This window comes from Neolamprologus brichardi, chromosome 16 (assembly GCF_056152115.1).
Source record: "Neolamprologus brichardi isolate AB-2024 chromosome 16, ASM5615211v1, whole genome shotgun sequence".
NCBI classification, from domain to species: Eukaryota; Metazoa; Chordata; class Actinopteri; order Cichliformes; family Cichlidae; genus Neolamprologus; species Neolamprologus brichardi.
This window is the reverse complement of record NC_142119.1, coordinates 4443529-4465937: the sequence shown is the minus strand read 5'-3', so window position 1 is coordinate 4465937 and position 22409 is coordinate 4443529. Positions and strand designations below refer to the sequence as shown.

General features: G+C 41.4%; 1 protein-coding gene across 8 annotated transcripts in view; it reads left to right on the top strand.

Annotated features, from left to right (window-relative positions):
- col18a1a (collagen type XVIII alpha 1 chain a) overlaps positions 1–22409 on the top strand; it is a 77507-nt gene that overhangs the window by 23832 nt on the left and 31266 nt on the right. For 2 of the 8 annotated variants that reach the window (XM_087852992.1, XM_087852996.1), the window contains exons 1-2: positions 10212–10905; positions 18859–19400. In XM_087852992.1, coding sequence (XP_087709118.1) covers positions 10383–10905; positions 18859–19400 — 1065 coding nt within the window. In that variant the 5' untranslated portion in view covers positions 10212–10382. Of the gene's footprint in view, positions 1–10211; positions 11902–18858; positions 19401–22409 lie in introns of those variants that run through there. The other 6 variants (XM_087852990.1, XM_087852995.1, XM_087852993.1 and 3 more) reach the window with 5 other exon arrangements.

Sequence of the window (22409 nt, the reverse complement as noted above, 5' to 3'; positions counted from 1 at the left end):
TTTGTGAGGGGCAGCCAATCAGAAGAAGGCTTGGTTAATGTGAGGATGGCCTTAAAGGGAGCGGAGCTAAAATTAGATAAAGAATATTTTAACCTGTAGGTCATCCAGAGTTCCTCTGCTACAGTCGGGGAAGAAAATATGGTGTTGAAAATGACGTCATAGGTTCCCAGAAGTGAGAATTATAGCAACTATGAAGGAATGTGATGTTGAATAATGGTTAGAGGAAGCTATTCATCTAAAACTCCCGCGCGCAGGTTGGCTCTTTCCTGAGGGTTACCGAAACTAAATATTTAGGGTCTGTTTCCCATGACGACCTGGATGGACTGTGTCATCCTGCTTGCCTTCAGCACCGGCTTCCTGTTTCATATGCATGTGCTGTGCGTGCATGTGAAGACTAATGACAGTCCTGTGACCTAAGTGCTTTTGACTGTAATGAGGTCGGTGTCCTGTTAGGCCCCATAATTAACCCCTCACTGATTTGGTCTCCCTCTACTGGAGGACACAGCAGATGGCAGATGAAACTCTTCCCGGTGTATCTGAATTTTTCACACTGTGTAAAACAGGCTTTCTTTTTGGCAGGGGTTCAAAAGTAATCGTATGAGCTTAAGTCGACACATTAAACTCGTCAATTCCCATCATTTAGGAAACAAAACAACTAAACACATGTTTGTGGGGTTTTTCTGGGCTGTCTCATCAACAGCCAAAGTGTGTTTGAGTGTTGTGCTGAAGGCTTGACTGATGCAAGATTGTAGCAGAAGGAAATAAAAACCTTGTAATTACTCTAGTAGCTCTTTCATCATCGATTGAAATGTTGACTGTGGGAGAGATAATTGTTCCCCTTCTTTTCTGCTACACAGATACACTTTTAGTAGCATTTTTATTTTTCAAACATGCATATTTTGACTTGAGTGGCTGTTGGCACTTGACAGGCCTTGTGTACGCTGTGTTTGGTTTTCCACAGGTGTGTTTTTGTTAGGCGAGCAGTAAAGTTTGCTTTTGGTCATTTGGTGAGGCCTGCAGTGGTAAGCGTGCGGGGAACTAAATTTTACATGTCATTGTAAACATGTAACATATGTTAGTACTCATTCATTTACGCCTGTAGTTGTCAGCAGGAGAGGTGCATGACCGGGACGCATGTTGATCTCCTTATGAAAGACATTAAGTACAAAGTTGGCTGATGCTGTCTTGTTCGTGTTCATTAAAATTACACTTGGATTACTTTTATTCCTTATGGGTTTAGAAAAAACTGAAGTGTGGGGGAGTGGAGGAGTTTTTAGCTTCTTAAGGGAAATTTGCCAGAAATGGTTTGAGAACCACTAAAGAAAAAAAAAACATGTTTTCATCTTTGAGGCATTAAAGAAAGTTTAGTTTTAAATACACCTCAGTATTAACCTGTTTATAGTATAAACCTTAAGAAAGGATTGGTTTGAGGCAGGATCTCAGGCTTCTGTATTCCTCTCCAGAAAGTTGTGGCCCACTTTGTGGACAGTAGAGGGAGCTATTTCCCCATAGCTACACATCACCGCTGGGGCTGTGAGCTCACACCAACAATCAGATTTTCATTTGTAGCCAGCTGGTTCAAATTAGTAGGTCAGGAAAATAGCAGACATGCACATCCTAGCACCTTATAAACGCTGTGCTGACGTTCTGGTTCTCCCCTGCAAACATTCACAAACCGGCCACACAACTTGTAAATGTCAAACTCAGCCGAGCACACATTTAAATGAAGAAACCTTTCAGCTTGTTTCAGGCAGAAGATTCAATTCTCTGTCTGTCATTAGTTGCGATAACAGCTGGCAGGCATGGTGTTGAAGGCCAATTACAGTTTAGACATTTCCGGATGCTCTGACTTGACAGTGCGCTAATTAGTGGAGTCATCGCAATTACAAGAGGCCTCGAAGTAGTCCCTTTGGAGCTGGAATTTTTTAAAGATCACCAGCAGGCAGCAGGCTCTGAGCTCTTTGGTAATTTCCTGCATTGCAACTCCTTTTAATTACTCTTATCATTTGCCCGAGTGATGATTGAGCGCAGTGCAGCTTAGAGTGGTGCTTGTTGGTCTTAGATCTTAGTGGTTTAGTAGACTTGGGTTACAGAAACACTGTTTGTCGTTAACTCTCACAGTCACTGTAAAGAATTCGACTTGCTGGTGCATGAGTAGAGGTTCCCAAAACATACATGTGTCGTGGGGTTTGATTAAATCTCAAGAATAAACAAAGGAACCAAACTGTTAGTAGCCAACAGGGAATTTTATGGTACATATACTTGACATGTTCTCAGGGTTAAACCCATGTATGGAACAGTTATCCATCTTTGATCTCCCCTGGATTAATGCTAGTGTTTACTGAGAAAATTACATTTCTCTAATGCAATAATTATGGTAAAGCATGGATGTCTGTCTTCTATCCCATATACGGTGCACGCCTTTACCTCCTTCCTATACTGTAACAGTTGTTTAGGCACCACAGGCTACATATTCCTCTGTGTTTGTGGAATGTGTCTCTTTCAGAGTGACAGCCAAGCTGTTTCTGCTTGTCTGAGCAGGACTGCGTGGATCCCTGCAGGGCTCCGTCTGCCTGTCTGTCTCTTTCTGCAGGATACTGGGTCGCTCAGTGCAAAGATGCACCCTTTAAAAAAAAGAAAAGAAAGAAAAAAGCAGTAGGTCTTTTCTGCTGCTTTTCAGCACATAGATTACGCACAGCATCTGCAGGGATTTCAGGGGTTGTACCTCGCCATGTGATGAGCTCCTAAGTCTTCTTCCTCTCTTTGAAGATGGAATAAGTGACGAGTTCACGAAAACAATGTTGGAGCAACTAGTCAGTGATTTAAAAAAGAAAAGAAGCTTAAGATTAGATTAATAGAAACGGTAAACACCCCTGATTAGTCTTGGGTTTGGGCCTGTATTCAGTTAACCTGCATGTCTTGAAGGAGTAAATCTTTTAAAGGACAGAAACAAACTGATGGTTGGGGAAGCTGACTCTCGTAATGCTGCGGTCTCTTTATATCGGGCAGTGGCAGAGGATGACCAGGTCCATTTTAAATGATGACTCCGCCCCTTATATGGGGAATTTTAGCTTCTTCAATCTGGATGAAGATTTGCAGTGAAACAAAACGTCACAGAAGTAGCTTCATCTGAGTTGTCCATCTGACTAAACTATGGGAAACTATGCACATATCGTTTCCATTTATTCGTTTTTTAATGGGAAGCTATTTATTTATTGTAGCATTTTTAGCATTTGGGGCTTTTTTGTATTTTAGCCTGAGGGTTATGAAGTTGTGGTTTTAGTGAAGCCAGGAGCAATGCTTATTTTCTGCGTCTGGTAGAATAGTTGCCCGCTCTATTAACTGCAACACAAACCTACCTAAACGCATCAGTAAAGGAACCTGAATCTAAACGTGGAAACGGGTGTGGGTTAACGTATGCTTTAGCTATCAGACATCACAGCTTACAGTTTGTGGCAGTGTCAGTGAAGAGCTAACAACACATTGTTAGCTTACATAATTATGGCTCCAGTAAATGTATTAGCTCAGAAAAATGCCTGGTTTCACAACAATACATGTGTTACTCATACTTGAACAGCAAAACATGAGCAGCACAGCCAACACCAGCTCATAAGTGAGGAGAATCTCTGACAGAGCAATCCATCAGCGTCTGGGTGCGAGTCTCAACTCAGTGTCTTTTCTTGGTATTTGTATTACATCTATTTGTTGTATTATATTATAATATTACTGGAATAACCGTTAATGTGAGCTACTCCTACTTATGGCTAATTCGCCTGCAATTAGAAGACGTAAGTGTTAAGAAACCTTCTTCATATTGAAATGAAACCCAATGTTATGTTTGCTTTTCATCAAGAGATTTTTGATGCTTGGCTTTTTTGTTTCTTCCTCTTCATGTTGAACTTCACTGGTTATCTTTTCTGTTAATAGCCAACTTTTTAACCAATCAGCAATCAACCTAAGGATTACCACACTGTCTGCATTGCTTCACGTGTTGGCTGTATTTCCATAATCCGTCTCTTATTGTGCAACCAAACGTGCAGCCGTGAATTTGCCCCAATCCAGAAACACGTCCATGAAGAGCGTGCATTACACGTATTACCCGTATGTTTCTGTTAACGGGTACTTTAGGTATGAATTTGAATGAGAAACCAACTACGAAATTGACCAGTCACATGTAGTAGAGCTGTTGAGCCAATTGCCAACTTTTAATACTACCTCCATATTCCACTTCCTGATTCAAGTTCATTGGAGTGGAAGTTTCTATGTATTCTGTATGTTTAATTATTAATTTAAGACATTTTAACAGTTTCTAGTTTACAACAGTTCAGATGTTGCTACAGGAGGCATTTAACATGGTACCCTGCTCCTACAGGTCACTCCTGGACTGTGATAAGTGTCTGTGGGAAACAGGACTCTCTTCCCTCCTAATGTGATAGCTGTGACCTTCTGACCTCCATTCTTATTAGCCAACCCCCACCTCTCATTCCCTGGCTGTCTCTCTCACACACACACTGACACACATTCAGCGGTTGGAGATCCTGGAGATGTAAGAGGATGTGATTTGAATTAGGTTCTTTCATTCTGACTGAAAGCCAGAGCATAGTGGCAGTATAGGAACACTATCTACTATCTGTCCATCTACAGCTGATAACTTGAATTACAAGCCTATAGCACGCATGTCCTGAAACAAGTGCTTCCCAGGCCTAACCTTAGGCAGTGGATTACTCCACTTCACTGACAACTGATTGTGCTTTGAAACTGGGTAAAAATAGATTCTGCTTGCAGTTTTTTCTGTTTTGGACTCAGCTGTTTACCACTGTGTTGAAACCTGTTGCTCGGGGTTACATGAGAGAGCTTTTCTGTTTGCAAACAGGGACTTGCAGCCTGCAGAGAGAGAGTGGAGGCGTGGTGCTGAAGATTATCAGATGATAGTATAACAGGCGCTTCCTCGTGCTTTTTATTTCTCCAGTTGATTCATTTTGAGATGTACTGCTGCTCGACTGCGACATGCTGGACTGATGCCCTCGCAGCTGCACCTCAGACACAGATGTGCTGTGTGTTTCAGCCATAAGTTCACTATAGTTTGTATATGTTTTTGTCTGTTTTTGTCCAGCGGATGTATTTCAACCATATGTGGCTTTGTACCAGGGATGTTAGGATGTCCTAATTAGTGTGTGTCATTTAAAACTCCCAGCTCTCCCATTGCTGTGGAACGTAATGCTTGTATAACCACTAACACTGTGACTACACCATGACTCATAGCGAGAGGTTAACAACTCTCACATGCTGAAATAACATAGGTGCATATGGAGACAAGGATGTGTAAACGTGTGTGTGTGGTTGTTGCCAAAAGGCCACTTAGCTGGACTGCCCACATGGTCTTGTGTTGTCACCCTGGGTTGTGCCTGGTTGGGGGTTATTTTTACCTTTAGGGTAATAGAGACTGCATAGAAAGTCGATGGTGGAACGCATGCTTTTCTCCTCTGTCAATAGTCTAGGCTATTGTGTTTCTAACTGTTATTAAATGATTCATAAATGCTATATTTAGCACGTCATACAAATTGTGAGTCTGCACATGAAATGCAATATCTGAGTGACAGTCAGAGTGGCGTAAAATAACGATGCGAAGTGACGGATAATTGGCTGCCTTCGGCCCCTTCTGGATTATGTTCAGAAGCTTTTTGTTGGTGTTGTAATTAGTCGATCATTCACTTCCCATTGATGGTCTCAGTCTTCAGACGCGGTCCTGGTATTAGGTTTCATGCTTTTGTCTGTGCATTGAGAGGACAGACACAGGGGAGGCCTGGAATTTCTCCTCCTTAAACATCTGAGGATTTTAAAGATCAGGCATCACAGAAATGCAAAAGAAAAAGGCCTACCACCAAGCAGGATCTTCATAATCCTATAATGCATAGCCGATGTACCCTCATTACCTGTGGAGGACCCAAGACTTCTGCCTCATCGACTTCCTAAGCACCACCTTTTGTTTCACATTCTTCATTCATAATTTCCTCTAGCAAGTGTAGTTTAGCCATCATTTTAGGTAATAATTTCAGCTAACAGTTAAATTGTTATTGATGCTTTTTTTTATTAAAAAAAACATTTAGCTATAAAAATCATTTGCTATCTGAACAATAAGCTAATCAACTGTTTCTTTATTTTTTATTTCAACCTTTTTTAACATTATTTGGACATTTTATTCCTTCATGCATTCATGCCAGCTGCTATTTTGTAATCCATATGCATTAGTTTTAGTTAACTAGTAACTGCTCAGCTCAGACTGGTTTAAGTCCCTTGTTTGTTCATTAATGAATAATTAGCTAATATTTCCATTGCATGCATGGGTAGTGCAGAAGTGCTCCCCTGGGTACCTCTGTTTAGATTCTTTTCTGGATGGATCCATTTACAGCATTTAGGGCCAAACCATAACAGTAAAAACTGATAGATTTATAGTCTGAGTCCACATAACTGTTAATTAAAAACAAAAACATATTTTAGTATTGAGAAATGTGCATAGTTTTAATTTCTTGTCTTGCTAGGACATCCACTGTTCCGTTAATGTGTTTTTGTTAATGGGTGAACTGGTCCTTTGAACAAGTAGGAATCCCTGCTGAGATTATAACCCTCTGTTAGTGTGCAGGCGACCAGCACGTGACCTTAGTTAAAGGGCGGCTCTTATAGAAGACATGGTTCAACTACACATAAGCAATTTTGTCAAAAGCACCTGTTCCTTTTTAAATGAACAAAAACAGGTTGTTTAACGTGCTTGCCTATTCTTGGCACATTCTAGTGCACCTTAAAGGCTTTGCTGTTTGAATGTAGGGCTGATGCATTCAGCAATGCAAAGACTTTAACTAGTCTTGCAGTAATTTTCCAACTTCCAGCTGTGTTGTCTTCTTCTTTTATGGTTTGTACACATATTAAGGACACATATTACTTTTCACATTTTCACATGGTCATGAGATTGCCTCAGTCTAAAAGACTGATGATTGTCCTGCATCCTTTAACTTTTTTGTTTTTAATGAATAAACTAATCATTTTCTAATTGTAGTGACAAACTTGACGGAGGGGATGCATTACACGTTGGACATGCTTCACTGTCTGGCAAGTTCTTATGAAAATTTTAAATTCCGTGTCTTTGACTCACATGTGAACACACCCCCGGGGTAATTCATTGTCATCTTTAGAAGAATAACAGTCCTGGTGATTCATTTTCTTTCACGCAGTTTCTTCTTTTTGTCTGGATTTAGAACGTCACGGAGGTTTGCTATCTGATTTAGTAAACATGAAGGGCTTAGTTAAAAGAGCAAATCTTGCTGATGGGACTCCCCACAGTCTGTGGATCGTGCACAACTGCTAGGTTTTTGTTCATGTAAAGGATGGATGGATTAGGCAGGGAATGTACCACATGATGTTTCTATTCTGCTGAGATCAGGTGAAATTTAACTTGAACTTTTCTGGGGGGAAAACGGCAAAACCTCTGCAAAGTCTAAGCTACACCATAATGAAATGCACAACCATAACGCCTGACAGAGGATTTCACAAGCTTTAGGCTAATCATTATCCATCACAAGACTCGAGTCTGTTATCCTAAAGTTTATTACCCAAGTCACTACCATAAACTTTGGGTTTGTTTTCTCTGCTGCAAGACAAAGATTATCGAGCTTGTCTGACCAATGCTCCAGACTTTCAGTTCTTTCTCAAACATTTTGTGGTGGACTATGTTGCACAGCAATGCTTAAAACTCAACTTCTCAGCCCTTCTGGAACTCTCTCGCTGAGCCTGGGATCTCAGAACTCAGTTATCTTTTTATAAAGTGTATAAAATCTCATTTTTTTAACTTGCTTTAGAGTATTTTTTTGTCTTTCTGTCTTGTTGTGTGCTTTATTACTTACTCTTTGGAGTTATTTCCCCCAAGAGATATTATTACAATGACTTATTTAGTCATGTTCGCCCAGAAGCAAGCTTCTGATCATATGATTAAAGCTAACATTTTCCTTTCATCAGGATGGAGAGCGTGAAAAAGCTTGGCCTTGTGTGAAATGAGCCATACTTTCCTTCATAGGGTAACCAGTTAACAGAGCTAACCATCTTCTGCAGTTTTTATGAACTCTTTTGCATTAAATGTGTGTTGTTGAAGACTGCATTGCTCTCCTGGCGACACCCTACCAGGGCTGTGGCGGTGTGAGTGTCATCATTTCACCTGGTTGCATTTGTGCAAGTGCATAATGATCATTAGTCTGTTTCGGTGCGCTGCTGGCACAGCCAGCTACCGTCATTGTGGTTGAAAGTAGTACTTTATCTCTTTTTCATGTGCTTAGCAGGTGATGATGAAAGAGTGAAACACTCCATTTAAGCTGTTGTAGTGTTTTAAAGATGAAGCAGTCTGGAGCTGATTACTGTTTGCCAATGAAAGGTCCCGGCTCAGACACTTATGATGAAAGGAAGTGCAGGTGAAGGGAGGAAGAAGGGGAAATGTGAGAAAGTGCAGAACGGAAAATGTATATCAAATTCTATTAACCATATTCATGAATGATGCCCATTAATAAACTTTTGGGACAGGAAATTTTACTGGTTCCCAGAAAAGTGGGTTCCAGCCTGAGCTCCAGCTCAGTTAAATGTTCTTCTTCAGTGGCGTAAGTCAAGTAATCAGTTCTGAGAAATAAATCCCTGTTGACGCCAAAGTTTGTGTAACCTTTTGCTTTTTTTTTTTTTTTATCCCTGGATTTTGTCTTTAAAGTTTAAATTTTAAAGTGCAGCCACCCTGGGGCGCACTGACAGAGGCGAGGCTGCCGGACACTGGCGCCACCGGGCCCTCTGACCACCACCAGTAGGCCAACATGGGGTTAGTATCTTGCCTGGGAGGCAGCCTGGGATCGAACCACCGACCTTCTGATTAGTGGCTGACCTGCTCTGCCACCTGAGCTACAGTAGATCAAGTGTAATGTTTACACTTGATCTACACATTGTCATTTAGTACTGCACTACAGCAGCTACACATAAGTAGAGCAAAAATAGAGTTTTATAGTTATAGTTGAAATTGCTAAATGATAAAATCAGATAACGATAGAAATGTTTGATTTGAGTTTTGCTGCCTCACGTATCAGCCACATTGATAACGAGGCGGATTTTGTTCTTTTGTAGCACCAGTGTTACCAGTGAAAAAGTTAGTGTAGGCCCCAGTTTCTATAGTCCAGACACACATAATCCTGCAGGCAGGGGTCAGTTGCATCGTTAGTGACCCCAGGCCGAGAGAGAGTGTTACAGGGTAAAGTTGTCAAGCTTGTGTCAAGACATTTCCCTATATCCATGTGGGTGCTTTATGGAGATGACCTTCTGAGTTCCCTTCTATCAGCAACTGAAGCTGCAAGCAAATGCCAACGTATAAGAAAGACACTTACGCGAACCTCCTGTTCCTTTTATCGCTAAGCTCCCATTAGCAGTCGTCGAGGGTCTCTGTCAGCCAGCCCCACAGGCGATATGAGAAACCAGTCTGGACAAGAAAGCGAGGCTTGGATTACTGTGTCCCCACAGAGCACTGAAAACAGGCGTGTAAACTACACTGAACAATAAACGGCACCCTGTAGACAAGGGACAACTAATGCACAGACAATGGGTTATGTTGGAGCGCTCAAGCTTGTGAAAGAAAATGGGACCAAGAATTTGCATTAAGAGATGATATTGATGATCAAAAAATGGACATTTCTCTTTCTTTACATGAGTGTTGACTGTCATTTGCAGATATTCCATACAAAAATACAATTACACCAATAAATGACTGTTGTTAGATTATATTTAAATATAACCACACCACAATGGCAACTTCTTTTCAGTAATTGGTTGCAATGGACCAAGACTAATTCAGTCTTTGAGGGATCTCAGCACCGCTCCTTATGCTTCAAGCTTGTAACAGTATATAATTGAATCTTTTTGTTGGAATGTGACCACAGTTTACATTTTTTTGTAAGTCTGTGGTTTTCATATTATCTTAGATTAACAAAGCATCAAATCAAGGGCAAATTGCTCCTGTCTGTAAAACACTGGAAAGCATCAGTATTGTGCTGTGAAAAGAAAGGCTGCTGTAATTTCAAGGTATCAGTCAGCGGGAGAGCTCGCTTTTCATTGCTGTGACAAAGGGGGAAGGAGGAGTTAGGGGAATAAATATTGCCAGGGCAGCCAATACGGAGACCACCTCCTCCTCCTGCTTTCCCTCTCTGCACTCTTTTGAATGGGGCACTCCTCTTCAGTTCTCCTCTCTGTTTAGTGAAGTGTGTGTGGAGACAGAGCTGAAGGAAAAGTGTGTGTGGAGTGACTGTGTGGACATGTCATAGTTCACCCTGTGAGTCTAATCGAGCCGGTGGACGTGGTTAAGACTTGACATTATGGTTATGATGAGGATCCAGTTTGGACTTGTGATTTTGTTGGCTCAGTGGGTGGTCCACTCTGATGCCTGGCTGTGGTCCTGGACTGATACGGCAACTTCAGCCCCAGCGGTAGACCCCGAGGGATCTGGCAGTCCAGCAGGTAGTGGTGAACCGCCGTCAGAAACTATTGCGAAAATTGGAGAAGAGATCATTGATGAAGGACATCAGATGGAAAAAGCTGTGCAGACTTTGGATCAGACTCCTGAGGCTCTTAAACTGAACACTGTAGCGTCAACAACAGAACCAGAGAATGAACATGAGTCAGAAAACTTTGCTACAGGGATGCCATCACACACAAGTAAACCTGGTAATGCCACATCTTCACCAATAAGTTCTGAAGGATCTGAAAACTCAACCTTTACAGGAAATGTAACAAGACTCAGATCTGACTTTGGATCTGAATCTGCATCAGACAATGGGTCTGCAACAGGAACTGAAACTAGCTGGCGATCAAGATTCGGAACCCACAAGGCTCAAAAAGGTGCAGTAACAACCACCACTCGTAGTGAGTTAGATGGTAGAGTTAGTGGAGATGAGGACCACAGTCTTGGCAGCACAAAATCAGGGCAAAGTCTCGAGTCCCCCAACAACACGAGAGGAAATGGAAACAGTAGTTCTAGTTCCAATGCTACTGACTTCAAATTAACAATATATTCACATGAAAGCCAAGAAGATTTATTAACCCCAACTGTAAGTAACAACTCCCTAACGACTATTGAGGTATCTAAGGATCATCAACAAGTGAAAGTTACTCATTTACTAAGTGGTAAATTTATGGCTAAACAGGAACTTGTATCTAACCAAGCATTACAGAGTAGCAAAGCTCCACTTACCAGCCAGGTACTTTCTACAACTAAATCCCCCCAAATCTCTAAAAGACAACCACAAATAGATAGCAAGAGCCCAGACACGACCTTAAAATCTATAGATTTCCAACCCAATAAATCACTGATAATAAGCCAGAAAACTGGTCACATCCCAGATGCTACTCAGTCAACAATAAGTGAGAAAAAACTGAACCAAGCAATCTTGTTCAGCCAGACAGTTGCAGTTAGTGAGCCAACAACTATAAAACAACCAGAAGTAGATAGGCCAGCACTGGATGCTGAATCCCCACAATGCTTGTTGCTAGACACCGCTCTTCCTTTCTGCTCCTCCATGGCTGGGCAACGGTTTGTCGTGCCCAATTACTTCAACCAGAGCAGTGTGGAGGAAATCCAAGCACTCCTCAATGAGTGGGCTTGGCTGTTGAATTCTCAATGCCATCATAGTGTGGAGTGGTTTTTCTGCCTCCTTTTGGTACCAAAGTGTGGCTCTTTGGCCCCGCTGCCTGTGTTACCTTGCCAGAGTTTCTGTGAAGTCTTGTGGGACAGTTGCTGGACGCTCCTGGATGAGGGACGCCTCCCTGTGGAGTGCCACACTCTACCTGATGAGGAGGAGGATGGGTATCAGTGCTTGTCAGTTAGTAACCAGAAAGGTAATTACTGGCTCAAATGAATCTAGTTTTGGGATTCATTTTGAACCAGTTTTGAAAATCCCCCCCTCCCCGAGTCCGTCTGGTATTTTTCACACTATGAAATACCCTCTCAATTAATCAAAATTTGTCCCTGTCAGCACCGAATGAGATGTATTAATTAATTATTTCCCATCCCAAAAAGCATGCATGCTTATTTTTAACTTGAAGTCTAACAAGCATGATGCTAGTACTTTGTTTAACCTGCTGCATGTATATGTGTGCTGTGTACTGTATGTATCTTACCTTGTGAAGGTCATAGTATACCAGCACCCCCCTACACACACACACACACACACACACACACACACACACACACACACACACACACACACACACACACACACACACACACACACGTATTTCCTTTTTGAGTAATTATATTCAAAGGGTAATACTTTGCTCAGATGATAATTATTTGCTTTATTACAGTAATGTTATATGTAATTATATACTCAGTCTTGCCAGATGAAATAATTTCAATTCAAACAATCTTTCCAGTTTAACTACAAAGCTCTTAAAGTCAGACTGTAACACAAGAAAACACAAGTTTGCAAAAAGATTATTTTGGCTTTGCAATTATCTGGAATAAAATACAAATGTAATTATAATTATTTAATCATATTTATATAATTTTCTTGTTTGGTTTTTTTTGCATTGCATTGCATTGCAAGACTAAGGAAATTGTAGATGCCTCCAATGAATGCATCTGAAACTGCAGAAGGCAATCTTCTCTGATATGTGCATGAAATGCATAACTTCAGCATATCTCTTTTGACAGTGAGTGGTTTGCAGGCTTGATGTGCGTTTGTCTGTTTAGGAATGGACACAGTAGCTTGGCATGCATGGGAAGCACTCATATTTGCATCAGTGCTTTTTAGATACGTGTTAATTTTTAGAACAAAATATTTCTCACAGCTGGACTAGGATGACATATTTCAACAGGTAAAAAATTTAAAGGTGGAAATAAAAAGAAATTAAAAGCAGCTGTTTCTCTCCTGCTGTGGTTGCACAGTTTAAAAAGGTGCTTTATAATCAATATTTTATAACAAACGATAGGATGGTTCTGTCGCTCAGAAGTATTAAGGTGTAAATTTTCAAAATAAACTAGTAGTTACAAATTGCTGATGAATATTTAAAGATTAAAAGGACCAGTGTGCAGCCAGCTGTCCTCTCAAAGACTGATATGTGCAGCACATGCCCCCAGTGACCAAGAAATGCTGGAAAAAATTACTCATCTGTTTATTGCCAGTGGGCACCGATTCATGAGAGAAGTCTAACTCTGTTTTAGATGATCTTTTTCTAGAAAATCTTTTTTTTAAGCCTGTTCCCTGATGCTGGACTTCTGCTCTGTCTCCCAGCACTCTCCGTTTGTATCTCTGGGAGTTCCAGATTATGCCTTTTTACAGCTTCGATATCTCTGTGACAGCTTGTTCCACTGACAGACATGAGTGAACAAGATGTTTCTGGTTCCTGGACTAAGTGACACACGTGAGCCTAAATACATTTGAACTGTTTTACTTTTGGTTTATTGGCAAATGAAGTCATGGAGGATTAGGGTACCTTTACTGGTCGTCAAACTTAAAACATTATTCTGCCACAACCGCATGCACGTTTTTTTCTTTTTTTTCTTTTAATGTTGTAGACACAGTAATGTGGAAAATGCAGACAGGTCTGCAGCACACTGGAAGGAACAATCATGTTGCCTTCTTTATATCCTGAGGGCCGGTTTTGTTGCAACTCTAGAAGCTAGTTCATCACCCAAGCACGTTGCTTGTGAAAGTTGCCTCAAGGTATAACCGGAGTGCTCTCAGTTACTCTAAATCATTCTGGGATAGATTGAAATCCACTGCAGTCAACACCATCTGGTATGACTCAAACAACAATCCACTGAAGCACATGGCTTGGTTAGAGTGATGGCTGAATAGATGTGATGAAAAGCATTGCTCTGCTGTAGAGTTACTACTGCACCTATAAGGTCTCCTCAGCCCCAAGTACTAAGGATATCTAATAAACTTTAAATTCTACTGTATGCTCCTGTAAACAACTGCCTACTGATTTTATATTCTTCCTAATAACTAACTATGTCTCTTCCTGTTTCTCACTGCAGCAACCTCTGCTCACGCTTAAGGTTACACATACTGTAATTGGCCAAGAAAATATTTTAAAGCACAAAGTGCTTTATTTTCTCAGTTTATTTGCCCAGTATCTTTCTCTAAGACTGTGCCCACCCGCTTACGAGCCTTTCAGCTTCTAAACAGAACCCTTACATGTAGTATCTGAGAAGCCTCAGGCACCTTCCACTATTTCAAGTTTGGGAGGAGGGCAGTCGTACTCTCTATTTTGTCTTTGACCTTAAACCAGCACACTCCTACGTCATGCAAATATAACTTGTAATGCAAATGTTTCATGACATGCTGCCATCTGGGTGAGTTGATATTTTGGGTGAATTGAAGACAAACCCACTGGCATGGGTTGAAAAATACAAAGGAACAGTTTATACACTAAAATTACTGACTGCAGTCTTGATGCATCCAAGTGGGAGATTCATGTGGGGAGTTTGTTTGAGGGTGGTGGGAAGGGAGATTCTTTTGCTTTTTGGCCTTTTTAGTGATGATTTGCATGGTTGTCTCTTCCCAGCTTGAAAGATGAGCAGTCAACCATGTCAGGCTCTGGAGGTCAAGCTTAGTTAATATTTAATATTAAACCATATTAATTTCTAGCAGATTGGAGTTTTAATTACAAGCTATCTGGGCTGTGCTGACAGACCTACATGTTACATTTTTTAATGTTACTTAAATGTCTGTGAACATTTATGTTTTTTAGCTAGTGTACCTTCTTTGGTGTTCTGTATGTTTTTTAACACCATGGTTCTACTGAGCTGAGACTGATGTTTTATCTTATGACAAGAGGAAGGCCCAAAGCTGGCTGCAGTCCTTCACTACACTGCTTGCCAGGGAATCCTTTTGACTTGGCTCTCAGGAGGGTGCCAATTATGGGCACAGTGTGGTCTGACTTCTTTGCTGGCAGAAACCCGTTGCCCCCTCTGGTTTGTGTTGCAGAAGTACAAAATGAGAATGAGGCTGTGTTGCAAAAACAGAAAAGAACAAAAGCACCGGGATGTTTTAAGCTGGTTAAGTTCTTAAAGTTTTTAATGGTTTACCAGAGTGATGTAATTGTGAAATTCTGGTACTGGTAACCATTTAGATCCTAATCACGCCATATTTGAACATTTAGCTAATTCAATATTATATCCATAAATGTCTTTTCTTCTGATGGGCTCATATGTCATAGTCAAGAAGGCCAATACGTTGGCTTAAACTGTCCCATCAACATCAAGCTGAAACGGACATGGATACAGATGTTCAGCTGTTCTATCCTGTGCATGTTTGAGGTGCTGTCTCTATCATTTGTATAGACGCATTTGCATTTTTTTTTTCTGTAGTTAAAAACACATCTGTGAACACAGCAGCATGGGGCAAGGGGGTGTATTGCCTAAAAAAATGTTACTTCACAGGTAGAGAACTGAGCTCTTTTCCAAAGAGTGAATTTCACAGCTGGCGGTAGACTCGTGCTCCTTTTTGTGGTTTAAGAATTACAGTTTAGTCATCAGGTTGAGTCAGGATAAAATCTCCTTCCTGGACTGTGATGTGGGTTTGTTCTGAGCATTCGATTAAAAAAAAAAAAGTAGACTGCAGAACGGAAAGGACTTTATTATTTATCTCAAAAAATCAGTGTTTAGTTTTTATTTCTTAAAACTATATTTTTTCTATATTCATGTAACTTAAGACTTTTTTCAGAGTTCTCAGAGTATCACACATCCTTGACAAGAAGAAGATTAAAACAAATATTATACTGTTTTAAGCAACAGTGTAGCTTTATATTAAACTTCCACTAATCATGTGATCATGTGAGCACAATGAATTTGCTTTACTTTAAATTGGCTGAGAATTGCTTCACATATATGATTCATGCTGCAGATGCACAAGGATTATGGTGAAAAAAAAATCATGGGACTGTAATTTCAGCTTTCAGAGATGAACTCTGACACTCCAAACACAGGGTCAGACCACTGCCCCGCCTTCTGTACACTGAGGGGAGAGATCGTTGCCCTCGTCTCAGCAGGCCTCAAGGGATGTTTTAAATGGTGATAGAGTTTAGTTGGGAAAAGCCGCACAGTTTCTCACTGTCCAGATGTTTGAATGTTTTCCTATGGTTTATACAGGATCTTGTGCTCTCCAAAGCTGTGCGTACAGCTGACAGTGTATATACAGCTTTATCAACAGGGTACCACAAAGTCTGCTACACCGTCTTGAAATGTGAGGAAATGAAAAGGAGTCAGTAAGCGGTCTTCCTGACAAGACAAACTAGCACCGTAAACCCTGCAGTGCTCCATTCATCACAGATCTTTTCTATTCCCAACTGACCTTGAAGCTGTCAGCGTTTAACAAAAGCTATTTAAGAAAACCTGAATTGAGATTGCACTTAAAATGCTAATGGTGACCTCTCTGAGGCCCCCTACAACTTTTGATGTCCGAGATGGAATGGCTGGTTGGCTCTTTGCTGACAATGCAGACACACTAAACCAGATTCAGTATTCCTCCGAAATCCTAAAGCAGGTCAAACCTTTCAATCAGCACTAGATCTGAAGATGACATTTTAAGTCTCAAAGTGGCATTAAGCACAGTTGCATCACAGTTGCATCAGGCTGTAAATGGAGATACCTTTTTTGGTCAATTCTAAGCATGGCTCAAAACAGTGCACATCTGGTCGGTGTAGCAGATTGCTAATAGGTGAGATGTTTTGCTAATTAGGGGTTTGGAAAGCTCGAGTCCGTGCACGTTCCAACAGCATGTTTGCTTTTTATTTGTTGAAGGAATCAAAATCAGATGCTTGAAATCCAGGTGAAAGAGAAATTGCGAGGAGTAGACGGTGAGGTCATATCCTCAGTTTGCACTGCAGAGGAATGCTGCATGCTGAAGGACAACCAAGATCTGTGTACGCAATCCGCCTAGCATTCCACCTTATTACAGACCTTTCATTTTAATTTGCACACAAATCAAATCATTCTCTCCACTTTGCTTGCAGAAAAAATACATTGCATGTTCAGTTATGCACTGTGGCTGCATTAAAACTTCAACTTCCAACTGCTTCAGCCCCCAAAGCAGAAGGATTTACAATTCCCCAAATGATGAATTTCCCCTTTGAATTATTACAAGGTTTCTACCTTTTTTAAAACCTCCTTTGGCAGATTATGTACAAGACAGCGAGCCAGGATCAGACATGTCAGCACATGCCCACTGAAGGGACCCTCAAGGTGCCTCATTCTGATTTTATCAGAGTAAACATCTGGTCAGACGTGCAAACGACAGTCAGTGACCTACGTCTGAGTTATTCTGAACCTGGAGGCCGTTGTGTCATCCTGTGGTGATTTGTTTCCCTTTCTTTTTTAATTTAGATAGGTTATACTGAAGTTTTGATTGTTTTGGGACTGTAAATTTAATTATTAGTTTTGATGTGTTGGCTTGCAATATGGCCTCTAACCTGACTAAAAGTGTTTCCCAGGCTCCAGTAAAATATTTATCAGTCTTTGGACTTTACTTATATGTCTGTTGACATGCATATATGTATGTGAGTGTACATCTATTAATGGTCTCATCCGCTTACTGATAAATCTGCTCTAGAAGCCTGATTGGTGCAGAGAGGAACTGCACAATGGAAGGTATTTTTATTGCCGTCCTGTTGCAGCTTGACTGGGTTCTCTGTTTGCGCAGATTCAAATAAATGCATCTGCGGTCCTCCGATAGCGAGCAGAATGTTCAGACTGGTGTTTATGATGGTACTGAAGAGAGCGGGATCTTCGGCTCAGATAAAATATCTCGTGTGTTTAGGCTCTCGACGCAGCCAACTGCTGATCCAATTGATCTCCAGCAGTCAGGCAGTGGAGAGGCTTTGAACTGAGCGATAGAGCTCGCTCATTAGTCACCAGGTGGTAAACCAAAGCATTTCTTCAAAGAATCAGAAATGCATCACATGTTGTCCAAAAACAGTCATTTTGGTCATTCTGTTTTTAACACATGGAAACATTTCTTTATGGGGGGGGGGGGATCAAAGAGCAGAGGTTTGGTTTGATGTCAGTACATCAAAATTTGTGTCCACAGTGCATGTGCATGAATACACATTGCTCTTTGTGTTTTGTTTTTTTTTGCCTTTCTTAAACACTTTAAATTATGCACTGACTTTGCCAGCGTCGCCCGGGGTGATGGAAGTGTCAGCACAGACATGCCGGAGGCCCAGCTGTTGGTCCCTGCAGTGCCCCAAGTCATGACATCTAGCAGATGTCATGCAAGTTTGAAAAGTTTTGTGCTTTTTTTTTTTTGTCAGTGTCTTCAGGAATGATGCATAAATATCCATCTGTTCAGGCTTTTCATCTACTTCCACTGTGCATGAGTAGAGGATAAACCTTGACGAGGTTTCTTTCTTTCATACTTTAGGAAGTTCTTGCTTTTGGTGTGCAGGACTTCTAACGTCTGAGAAAGTGTTTCTTTTCTTACTCTCGTGTTTTCCCTTTTTTGCAGATGTTTTGCTTTCCATATTTTCAAGTAATAAAATCACTTGTTTGTTTGTGGTCCCTTGAGAGTAGCTGCTTTCCCCGGGTTTCTAGGAAAAAAAACATGGTTTGCTAAAAGCAGATGTTGTACCATTTACATTCTCACATACATTTCTTTACAAAGGGCATTGTGACTGATTCAGCTGCAGTCAATGCAAGTACCCGTCCTGCCTCCATCACAAACATCCACATTTTGTCACCTACCAACAGCCTCCTGGTCTAACCCCTACTCTGCCATGCTGCCCTCCCTTTAAACCTCTGCTGTTTTATGCTGTTTTATGTGGCCTGACATCTTGTTTCTCTCCCTTTAGAAGACAGTGGAGTCTCCCTGCTACAACTGATTGGAGATCCTCCTCCAAGTGAGATCACCCAAATCTACGGACCAGACAACACCCCTAGTTTTGTCTTTGGACCGGATGCCAATACGGGCCAGCTGGCACGCGCCCACCTCCCGAACCCATTTTATCGAGAGTTTTCCCTCATGTTCAACCTGAAACCCACCACTAATCAGGGCGGGGTCATCTTCTCCATCACGGATGCTCGGCAGAGTATCATGCATGTGGGAGTTAAACTGTCAGCCGTGCAGGACAACAACCAAAATGTCATTCTGTACTACACCAAGCCCAAGTCAGCTCGGTCCTTTGAGGCAGCCAGGTTCCTCGTGCCCTCTATGACGAACACCTGGATCCGTTTTTCTCTCGCAGTGATGGACGACAAGGTGCTATTCTACTTCAACTGTGACACAGACCCTCAGGTGGTGCACATCGAGAGGCCTGCGGAGAACATGGAGCTGGAAAGTGGTGCTGGCGTCTTTGTTGGGCAGGCTGGAGGAGCTGATCCTGATAAGTTCCTGGTGTGTAAACAGGCTTTTACCTTTTTGACCAAAACACTGATCTAGTAAATACAATACATTTATTTTATATCCTTTCATAACAGGTAAAGAACTATCTGTTGATTGTGCATCGAGTAAATCAGACTGTTGCATTCCTAAACTAAAGCTTCATACAACCAACATTAACTTAGAGACCAGATTCCTGCTGCGTGAAGTCTTGGAAAGGTGCAGATCAGTGTTTTGATTTTTCACGGTTGTTATTATCCTGTGAAACATTTTGGCTGAATAACTCTCATGTGATCCAATTGCTCAAATTGCCTACTCCAAACCAAAACATTAATGTCTGTATCATCTGTAGATTCTACAAATAATTGGAAGACCTCACAGTAGTGATGTAATTAGTGCCAGTCGTTTGACTGGTGTACATCTCAGCGGTTGGCCACCACAACTGGCGGCCTTAGCTGCAGGGGTTGCAGTAGTTCAGCCATGGCTAATTACACGGAGAAAACAGCCAGTGATCATTTTTTATTCTGCCTCAGAGAATGCAATTATTTTAAGTTTATCAACACAAAAAGCAAAAGAAGAACTCGATATAAAAACTGAGTAATTTGTCAGGGACAAACCTTTTAGGCAAAAACTGAGTTGCTTAAGTTATTTTTCATACTTGAGATCTCAATCAATCATTGCAGAGTGATTGTTTTATATCCATGTAATGCAATTATGCACTCTTTAGTAACAGTTGTGATTAAAATCGCTGAAAAGATTTATATCTTTGAGCCTTGAAAATTCAACCAAACCCTTTTGGGTGTGGAACAATCTTTCATTTGTGCAATTTTGTTTTTGGAAAATAAAAAAACGGAAGTTTTTTAGATTTGAATTTCAACACTTAATAGACAACACTCATGAAAGTCATGCATGACCTTATATTAATAGACAAATATAAGTCTAAGTGAATCATTTTCGTCCCACTTTCCACTTTTTTTAAGGTTACATCCATCAAGACTGATGGAATCTCCTACGTTCCCCTGGAAACTGATAGAAAATAAAATGAAATGGAAAAGAAATGTAGAAAAAGGGAAAAAATGATTTGCCTAATATGGGCACTGTTTTCAGCTTCATCCCAGACTGCTCTCAGACTTGTATATTGGAAGCTTTCTGGTTTCGCTCTGTTGTGGTATTGACCAATCATGTTTGAACAGTGCTTTGGGTACAGACATCAAAATACCAGAAATGTAATAGTCCGTACCAACATCAGCAGATTTACATGATTCTTGATACCCAATCTGTGCCATGGTTTTTTGTTTTTTTTTTTTGGTAGATGCTGCACCACTTCTTTAAAAGTTCGAGGTACATGAACACCAACACGAATGTTTTATTTATTTCAAATTTTATTTGTCACATATATAGTACATAGTACAACATGTAGTGAAATGCTTGTGTCTGAGCTGCGGAAAGGCTGCAGACGTAGCCACGCCAATCCAGGCCTTGGTTTTAGCATGGGGGTCTAGCCAGGACCCTTACTGGATACCAGGTGGGAATTGAACTTGCAACTCCCCCTCCAAAGGTGTGTAGTCTAGCTGAGTTAGCTTAGGCATTTATAGAATGCTCTCATCAGTTTGTCTTCTGCAAGAAAATCGTAACATGCATTTCAGGACCCCATTAAAAAGGATCACACTTTCAATGTTGTTAATACGAAATAAAAGTCTTCCACCTTAGATACTTTGAACTGACTTTGAAATATATCTGAAAAGCATGACAGCATCGTGCATACATATACCATGTACGATAACTACTGCTCCATATTCAACATAATTTGTCTAACACATCCATTTGCTAAAAGCATCTATTTAATAAAATTGTTACATAAATGATGACACAAGATAGAATTTTGTTAAATATATATATATAAAAAAAACACCCAGTTCGCCCCTGCGGGCGGTTTATCCTTCAAGCTCGGGTCCTCTACCAGAGGCCTGGGAGCTTGAGGGTCCTGCGCAGTATCTTAGCTGTTCCCAGGACTGCGCTCTTCTGGACACTCCGATGTTATTCCCGGGATCTGCTGGAGCCACTCGCCTAGCTTGGGAGTCACCGCACCTAGTGCTCCGATTACCACGGGGACCACCGATACCTTCACCCTCCACATCCTCTCGAGCTCTTCTCTGAGCCCTTGGTATTTCTCCAGCTTCTCGTGTTCCTTCTTCCTGATGTTGCTGTCATTTGGAACCGCTACATCGATCACTACGGCCGTCTTCTTCTGTTTGTCTACCATCACTATGTCCGGTTGGTTAGCCACCACCATTTTGTCCGTCTGTATCTGGAAGTCCCACAGGATCTTAGCTCGGTCATTCTCCACCACCCTTGGGGGCATTTCCCATTTTGACCTCGGGACTTCCAGGTTATACTCGGCACAGATGTTCCTGTACACTATGCCGGCCACTTGGTTATGGCGTTCCATGTATGCCTTGTCTGCTAGCATCTTGCACCCTGCTGTTATGTGCTGGATTGTCTCTGGGGCATCTTTACACAGCCTGCACCTGGGGTCTTGCCTGGTGTGATAGACCCCAGCCTCTATGGATCTTGTACTCAGAGATTGTTCTTGTGCTGCCATGATTATTGCCTCTGTGCTATCTTTCAGTCCAGCTTTGTCCAGCCACTGGTAGGATTTCTGGATATCAGCCACCTCCTCTATCTGCCGGTGGTACATACCGTGCAGGGGCCTGTCCTTCCATGATGGTTCCTCGTCTCCCTCCTCTTTCTTGGGTTTCTGCTGCCTGAGGTATTCACTGAGCACGCTGTCAGTTGGGGCCATCTTCGTGATGTATTCTTGGATGTTTGTTGTCTCATCCTGGACTGTGGTGCTGACACTCACCAGTCCCCGGCCCCCTTCCTTCCGCTTAGCGTACAACCTCAGGGTGCTGGACTTGGGGTGAAACCCTCCATGCATGGTAAGGAGCTTTCTTGTCTTTATGTCAATGACTTCTATCTCCTCCTTTGGCCAGCCAAAAAAAGGATGTATATATATACCGTTCC